This window comes from Eublepharis macularius, chromosome 7 (genome assembly GCF_028583425.1).
Source record: "Eublepharis macularius isolate TG4126 chromosome 7, MPM_Emac_v1.0, whole genome shotgun sequence".
Classification (NCBI taxonomy): domain Eukaryota; kingdom Metazoa; phylum Chordata; class Lepidosauria; order Squamata; family Eublepharidae; genus Eublepharis; species Eublepharis macularius.
Window position 1 is genome coordinate 87436587 of NC_072796.1, and position 8877 is coordinate 87445463.

Here is an 8877-nt window from a genome sequence, read left to right on the forward strand (position 1 = left end):
GACTTGAACATGACTCATCTGGTTTAAATCCAAATACTCCAGGTTAACTGACTTTTGCTGTTAGTGTGCTAGATATTCATTTGGGAAATTGCAAGTTGAGCAATGCTAATAGAATATGAATTTCTCCATTCGTAATGCATGCAGTAATTCTATTGGAAATTGAAGACTTAAGTAAAGCTTCCTTCAGAGAGAATTCATGGACAGGAATGCATTTCTTAATCTTATATGCCTTAAATCAAATAAGACATTTTCAAAAAGGACCAATGCCATCTGCATTGGTGTGCTAATGCCTCTTCCTATCATCACCTACAATTCCAAATACTTACATGTCCCTAAGGAGTATTCAGATCACATCAATGATACCAATGTTTGATAATATTGAATGTACAGCAGTAAAGATCAAGCATTCTTGGTTTTGTGTTAAATAAGTAATTTGAAAAATTATGAAATATTTGCTTCAAGCATTGCTAGAACAGAATTTGCAGCCTATACCATCTCATTTCTCTACTTTCCTTTTCCTATTCCTTCTGGAATGGTTCATCCTCAGTCAGAATGCCGCCATCCACCATTATCTTTTCTTCTTGAACTCTCCCTTTCCTCTGCCATCTTCCTTATGGAACCCCCTGCTATACCATCCCAGTCATCAAATTCAGAAAGTATCAGTTCGTTTTCTTTAATGACCTACCAAATATCCAAGTCCTGTGCTTTGGATTTGCCTACTCGTTGAAAAATAATGAAAGGAACTATCTACTTCATTGCCACCTTACACTCAATATGTAAAAGATCAACTCTTCTTCTTTCTTCCCAAACCTTCTTCTCCTTCTGTATAATGTATAAACACCAACAAGGTCAACATCTCCATCTTGATCAGGGACAATTTCCTGACCAGGGCCAGCTCCAGCGTTGCCGGCACCTGAGGCAGCACCTGAGGCTGCGTGATGACATCATCATGTGTGATGTCATCACGCAGGGCTGGTGCGCACACGGGGGGCCTTCCAGCCCTCCCATTCAGTTGCTCTGCGGGCCAGGCACAGCCGGCCACCCTGGCCGCCGGCTGCGCCTGGCCCACAGAGCAACTGAATGGGAGGCTGCCTGCTCAGCTGCCCCATGCTGCCACTGCCAGCACATGCTCCTGGCTGGCAGTGGTAGCGGCAGCTCCGTGGCGCGCCAGGCCAGTGCCCCTCTGGTGTCTTAGCGCCCTGAGTCAGCTACCAGGCCGGCCTCAATGGGCAGGCCGGCCCTGTTTCCTGACTATCTTTTCATTGGGAAACCATGTTGGTCTGTAGTAGAACAGCAGGATTTGAGTCCAGGGGCATCTTAGAGATCAACAAGATTTCAGGATCTGGTGAAAGGAGCTCTGACTCTTTAAAGCATCCTCCCTGAAGATCTTTTTAGTATCTAAGGTGCCACAGGACCCAAATCCTGCTGGACTGTTTTGATTCCTTCCCATGTTTTGACATCACCAAGATATGCCACTTCATTTCTGTGCAACATTACAAAAATATGGCCTTTCTATCCTCTCAGTAAAATTCCTATTTAAGTTCAGGTCAGCTTCCACATTAACTGCTATAACCTTTCCTGTCTAGATTTCTTTTATGAAACTTTTATGAAACTTTGGCCCTCTCACCTCTGTCCAAAGTGTCAAGAGAATGTTTCTTTCTACTGCTCAGGCCACATGACATCCTTCCCTGTCTGCTTCCAGAACCCCCACACATTCTTCAGACTTATCTTCAGGGCTCTCTTTCTGCCCAAGGTGATGGTCTTCTGTCCAAGACCATCACCTTCTGCCTCCCAAAGATCTCCTATTTCTTTAAACAAAATTTCTCCCTTTCTGCTATTTATATCTCAGTCCCCCACCCCAGCACCTCTGAGTCCTCATCTCTATTTTACACAGATCCCTCTTCAAATATGTTTTCTATGAAACTCTTAGTCCTCATACATTACTAAGGCTAAACCTAAAGTATAGGCAACAGAACTCTTAATGCATGTTTTCCTCTTCCCCTCCCCCTCCATCCTCCTCCCTCTATTGCTTTTCCTGCTGGTTTCAGATACTATTCTATAAGTTCTTCAGGGTGTGGGCTGACTTTTTTCTTACTCTGTAAGACAGTCTGCCCTGAGCTGGATGACCCAGGCTAGCCCAATCTTGTCAGATCTCAGAAGCTAAACTGGGTCTGTCCTGGTTAGTATTTGGATGGAAGAACTCCAAGGAAGAACAGGGTTGCTTCACATTGGCAAACCACCTCTGAGCATCTCTGCCTTGAAAGCGCCATAAGGGGGGGGGGCTCAACATGTCAACTGCGGCTTCACAGCAATTTCTTCCACCAAGGCACCACACAGATTAGTAGCACTCATGGTTGGATTATATCAGTGTGAGCAGAGCATCATTAACTGAAGCCAACTTCCCCTCCTTCTTCCTACTGCAGACCAAAATCATGCTTTTCAAGATTGTTGGACTACCAGGAACGGCATGGGAAGGGTGAAGTGAGGGTCTCTGGTGGGAATGGGCATTGATGAAAGCCATACCCCCTTTTCTGTGGGTAGCAGTGTTCTTTTATCAGTGGAAATCACAACCAGTTCATCCTTATGAAACCAAGGATTTCAGCTACAGTGCTAGCTTTTGTCTGTTCAAAAGGATGGAAAGACTTTTTTGGTTAGCAATAATTTCCTTTAAAGTCAATAAAAATGATTTTGTTAGTTTTAGGAAGCTGCTTATCTCAACAGCATTTGCAGTATGGTACATTGGCACTGGTTTCTTACTATCTACATTATTGTCTACGGTTCCTTTTCCCTAGGTGGATATGTTTGAAATCCAAGCTGTGTCTCTTGGAAATCTATGGAAGGTTCTGTTGTGCTGTAAGGCCAATGACAAGTCTGAGTATTGGTACTGTGAGAAAGTAATCATCAGAGAAGCTGGGAAAGGCTCAGAATATATTTTCAGCTGTGAAAGGTTGTATTTAAGCTGTTCTAAACATAACTTTCCACAGAATGTGACAGATTGTATCCAATGAACTGCAACCCCCACTCACAGAATGGAGCTTTCCTGCTTGCCCTCTCATGCTTTAGCCCCCTGTGCCCCCTGAAATGCTCCTTTCTTGTTCAGGGAAGCCTCAGGAATGATACTGGGCATCATAATGTAGGATCTGTAGTAGGCAGATGAAACTGTGAAAATAGCTCTCCCTTCCTCCACTAGCAGAAGTGCTATTTCACAAGCAGAAAAAACTCATTAGGTGCAACCCATTATTGTCTAAGATTATAATAACTGAAAAGTTTAATATGCTGAGTGTTTTAAAAAAGAAAAATAGAATTCTGAAATACTGTTCACCTATATTACATATATTTCTACCTGTTGTTATTTAATTGTTCAGTAACAATTACAATTTCATATAATGGCACCAGGCAGTATTCCAATTAAAATAAGTTTTTCTGTCTCATAGACGACTAATAAGACACTTTCCCCCTTCCCCTCCATCCTTCTCTACTCCCTCCATTGTTCCTTCTCCTATTGCTTCCCTATAAGAATCTATCCATCACTGATTTTTTAAAATTTAATGTATAGGCAACTAATCTTCCTGTCTTATTGCCTAACTCAAAACATTACTATTTAGCATAAAGCAGATTCTTATTTATTTTTTAAAAAATAAAAACAACTTACATGAAGATTACCAAATGACTCAGGGATCGAACAGAAATCACAGATCATAACTTATCTTCTAAAAGGAAAGTATTGTCACAGCTGACTCCAATCTGAATTAGGGTCTGGGGCAAAAAGAGAGACTTAGTTTTTCCTGTATGCTTTTTCAGGCACTATACAATGCATGGGACCTCTAGCTTTGATTAGCAGGACTGTGCAGAAGTTGAAGGCTTGAACCCCGTCTCCCTTTTTCCTGTGGCCCAGATGCAGATCAAGAAGACTACACATCAGTGTAATTTTCCTTTAAAGAGAAAATCTATGATCTCTGTCATGTTTAGTCTGACCCGACCCTTAATGAGAATGTAAGAAACACAAATAAATCTCCTAAAATTCAATACAATCAGTACATAGAGAATTATACTGACAATAGTTTTATAGTAAATTTTGTATATTATATACAAAAACCCCCTTTAATTAAAAAATAAATTTTAAATAACAAATTCATGTTAAGTTGGCCACACAGAAATAAATTGAAGAATATAACAGACCATGTTAGGAATTCTGATACATTTCAAAAAAGGAAATGTAAAGCAGATGCAATTCTAGGAGTTGTGTGAATTAGGCTCCCTACAGTCTTTTCTATAAATAGCAGGCACATGTGAGTCTGATTCGGATCAGAATCTCTGCACGTGACAAGAGGAGGGTTACGTTTTGTATCCCTGACATTTTGGGGACCTGAAATAGCCCTATGGAGCGGCTGATACATGTCCTGCTAGGAAAGCATAGAGTTATCTGTATCAGTACTGCATGTTCCTCCAACACTAGCAGGGAAAATAATAGTGCTGTGGAGCTATTTCAGGTCAAGTCTATGGCAAGGGACGATAAAGTTCAGTGGCTGCTCATGTTTTGTGTGGTAATACAGAAAGTTGTCTCAGTTCAGGACACACACACTTTTCTATAAACACAGGCAAAACAATTTACAACAAAAGATAATTAAAATGGTATAACATAATTTCTTTTCCTTTCCCTTCTCCATCAAATATTGAGCCGCACACAGCCAATTCAAACAGAGCTGACAAGCCAAGAACTATTGATATCTTCTTATTTAATTTGTTTGAAAATACATAAACGGTTTTATATCATTATTCTGATAGAAGGTTCTATAGAGAGGTGAAGGCAGCTCTCTACCTAAAAGTAGCAGCTGACAAGGGTTAGGAATCATATATCCACTCTCTGCTAAGGCATGTGGCCTAGAAACTGCCATGACAGGAAGCTTCAGTGTAGTCATTTTGGAATAGTTAGCACATGTCAGCAGAAAATATGTATTAGAACAGAGGCAGGAAAGGTACAGAGGGAAGAACAATGATTTTTTTTCCTGTTGAACCTGCTTTGTAGAACACCTCAACTTTATAAATGTTCATAGGCAGCCAGATCACCAATGGGTAGCTTTTTCATTAGGAAAAATGTACTGCTGAACCTCGATGTCCTTTTCAAAATAGATTACCCCTGTGGCAATAAATGCCTTCTTCTTTGCAGCCACCTGCTTTTAAAAGAAAACTTCATTTTTATCAGAAGACTTAATGCCATACTTCTGCCACCTTAAACCTGTAGAGTGCCAACGGTTTTCTAACTGCAGACTTGTATTAACTTCTAAGAATTTCCTTTCTTCCCTTTTATTTCTGAAGGTAGACTAGGGCTTTTTTTCTTGTGCTGAGAAAAAGACGTGCATTTGTAATAATTAGTCTTTCACACATCTAGCACACAAGTAATCTACCACTACATATATCTGATTAATTTGGAGCTCTTCCAGTTTGAAGCAAAATATCTCCAGCAAGATGCTGGGTTCTCTAAGGGCCAAGTTACATGATATGTCTGACATGTGCTGGCTCATGGGTGCGCAATTGGACTTGCAGTCTGAAATATATTGAGGGAACTTAGCTTAAAAAGCACTTGTTTACTTAGAGTTGTGAAGTAGCACTGCAAGGAGGAAGAAGGAACTTCCAGTTTTCTCCCACCCTGCTTTTGCCCATGAAAAAGGAGCGGGGGGACTTTTGGGTCCTTTCCTCTGATTCCAAGTGCCCTTCCTACATAAGTGGTTTCAGTTAAACCCTGCTCTGAGATGTGATAAATCTTCGTCGGGTTCAGGTCATCTCTTTCTTCCATCATTTTGCCTTCCTGAGAAATATAACAGTAAATTACTTCTGAAGAACAGAATTGTAGAACCTTGCCTCTTGCAACAGACCTTGATTAATGTTCTTCTCAAGATCAAGCTACGCATTAAATACAATGTTAGAGAGAACCTATTTTATGGCAAGTCAGATTAGGGGTAGGGTTAGGATTGTGACTATGATGATGATGATTATGCCTTCTACATCAGTGCCATAGCCCTTATCCAAATTCCTATATCTGCTTAACTGCTTTTAAAAGAAAACATTTCCTGCCAGGGAGGTGGACAGATGTGTTTTCGTCCCTGTCGTTCATGTGGACTGCCATGAAGAATGTCAGAATGGTGGAAATAACAGAGACTTTTAGGCTTAAAGTAAGAAGAACCATGTAAAGAAGTCCCCAATCCCACAATAAATTGAGTTTCTGAAACTTTAATTGTCATCTTTATAGTGGGGTTGTGATTTATATGGGTATTTTAATTTCCAGTGTGCTTAGGCTAGCTTTCTAATTCAAACACAACAATGCCATTACATAAAACAATAGGGAAAAGTAGCAGTATCTTGAGAAAGAGAAAACTTAGAGTATAATGTACCACAAATCGGTTTACCAGAATTAGGTCTGTTTAATCCAGACTAAACACTTCATAAATATTTTTAAAGTGATCTGGTAGTTTCATAATGATTTAACTATAAATAATGATGTTTTTCATTGACTGTAGCTATCATTCCTTCAAAGCTATAGTTCATTGATCAAATTGTCTGTCAATTAAGGGGTTTAACATGATAAATTAATGTATTTCATGTGGAAATGTTTCATTAGAATGTATTTTAATCTTTGTATGAGTTATGGAATTATTTCTACCCTGTGCAACATGTTCGATTTGGGAACTTACCTAGTTAGACAAAAAAGTTAACTTATGAAAAGAATAACATTTCTACTTTCTTTCTCAGGTGGCTGCCATTTACGTCCCAAGGCATAATTAATTCAGAAACAGAACTCTTCCTTCAAGGTATAGACCACTGTTAGTATAGAGATGAAATCAATCATTGTGTCATTTGCCTAGAGAACCAGAAGTTATATAGGAAAGGAATTCTGGTAAACACATTTCCACCAAACCTTGTTTGCTACATTAATGTGATAATGGTTGTTCATAAAAAAAGGAACAATAGGTGGAATAGTTGAAAATGCCTTCAAAGACCAATTTTCCCCAAGTGGACTTACAGATTTTGAAGGCCATCTCTCTCTCTCTCTCCTCTCTCTCTGGGGGTGTGGGGGTGTGGGGGTGAAGGATTACTATTAAACTATTAAAGGAGTATTTACAGAAAAGAAATAGTGTATGGTGCAGAGTCACTAATTTTGCCCCCAGTGCTCCCTGTAAGTGCATTAACACCAACATTAGAAGGAAAAATGAGGGAAGAGAAGCTGGGTCTTGTAACTGGATCCTTCTTGCATTCCAGTCCAATGTTGATTTGTGAAGAAATATATATTTTATTAATTTGGTATATTTTTATCTCATTCTTCCTCCAAGGCATTCAGGAAAGCATATATGGTTTCTCCATTCTTCCTCTATTTTATCGTCAAATAACCTTGGGAGGTATGTCAGGCAGAAAGAGAATGAGGTCACTCAGTAAGTTTCATGGCAAGCAGAAAGTTGAACCCAAGTTTCCCCACTTCTAGTGCAACATTCTAAACACTATAGCATGCTCGCTCAAATATATATTCATCAACAACATAAGAGTTATTACATAACACTCTCCTTCTACTTCTCATTGTAACCTATCAAATCTATTAACAATTTCTTGTTTATTTTTGACAGAAACACAGATAAATAATCACCTGAAAATGCAAAAGGAAGAAAACGGTAAATCTTTCTGCTGCTTTCTATAGGGCTGAGCCAAAATGGAGAGAAGTTTTTGCAGATATTTTCACCCCATGTGTCAAATGTCTCGTTAGTGACTCCCCCCGCCCCCCACAGTTTTATTAATTATTCTGTTTAGTGCTTTCCTCCCTCATTTTGAATTGGTTTCATAACATTATTCATTTCTTATATACCTCTGCATTTCTTCCCAATGAGGGACCCAAAGTGATTTACAACATCATTCTTCCCTACTCCATTTTATCCTCACAACAACAACCCTGTGAGGTAGGTTAAGCTGAAAGTGACTAGCCCGGGATCACGCAGTGAGCTACCAAGTCAGAGCAGTGATTCAAACCTAGGTCTCCAGATTTCAGAGTACGTGCAACTACTCTGGTGTTCTTATACAATATTGTCACATTCACAGTATGATTCTAGATTAGGTTATTGTTACTGGACGGGGAAAAAGGGTTGAGCAGAAGCTCACTGAAACAAGCAGCTCAAATCTCACCTTTTCTGTACTTCTAAGAGAAGCAGGAGGAACAGCACTAATTTCTAGTGGCTCAGGGCACTCCTGCTCCAGGGAGCTAGCTAGGTAAAGTGCCAGAAAAGGAAGAAGCAAAATTTCTGTCATTATTGAGCATCTTGTGTATCTTTTGAATATGGGAAGGAAACCCAGAAGGAAATTTTGAATGGGAACTCATAGAGGCTCATGGCAGCCCTGACCTTTCACTGTGAAAATGTTCACTGGAGGATACTTGCTGCACCTCTAATCAACTATTTCAAAACACATTTATGTTTACATGCTTGCCATTTTATTCGCTTTCACAGTATTAGTTGTAATACACACTATCTTTAATTCTGTAAGCTCAAACTTTCCCCTTAAGTTTCATCAACAGACTGTATGAAGGATACCCTTGTTAGATTTCTTCATAGTCTATGTCCTTTGGTCATTTTTCCCCTTCTTGTTAAAGGCATGTTAATACTATTTTAATAATTACTAGTGATCTATCTTAATTTTATTTTCACTAGTTAAAGTTTTTCATTATGACTTCAGAGGTTTTAACTCAAGGCCAACTTTAATTAGTTTTCTCAATTTCCCAATACATCCTGTGATTTCTTGTTTGTTCAGCTTAATTTTTCAGACCATAAACAGGATGCAAATTAACTAACATATATCATAATAAAGCACAACTTTTCACCACTTTGAATAAATGCTTACACA

At 39.3% G+C, this 8877-nt stretch overlaps 1 protein-coding gene across 2 annotated transcripts in view; it reads left to right on the plus strand.

Moving 5' to 3' along the window:
* The window catches only part of RP1 (RP1 axonemal microtubule associated), a 302837-nt gene that overhangs the window by 129511 nt on the left and 164449 nt on the right, over positions 1 to 8877 (plus strand). For both annotated transcript variants that reach the window (XM_054985404.1, XM_054985406.1), the window contains exons 22-24: positions 2793 to 2947; positions 6748 to 6806; positions 7614 to 7658. In XM_054985404.1, the coding sequence (XP_054841379.1) occupies positions 2793 to 2947; positions 6748 to 6806; positions 7614 to 7658 (259 nt within the window). The remainder of the gene's footprint in view (positions 1 to 2792; positions 2948 to 6747; positions 6807 to 7613; positions 7659 to 8877) is intronic.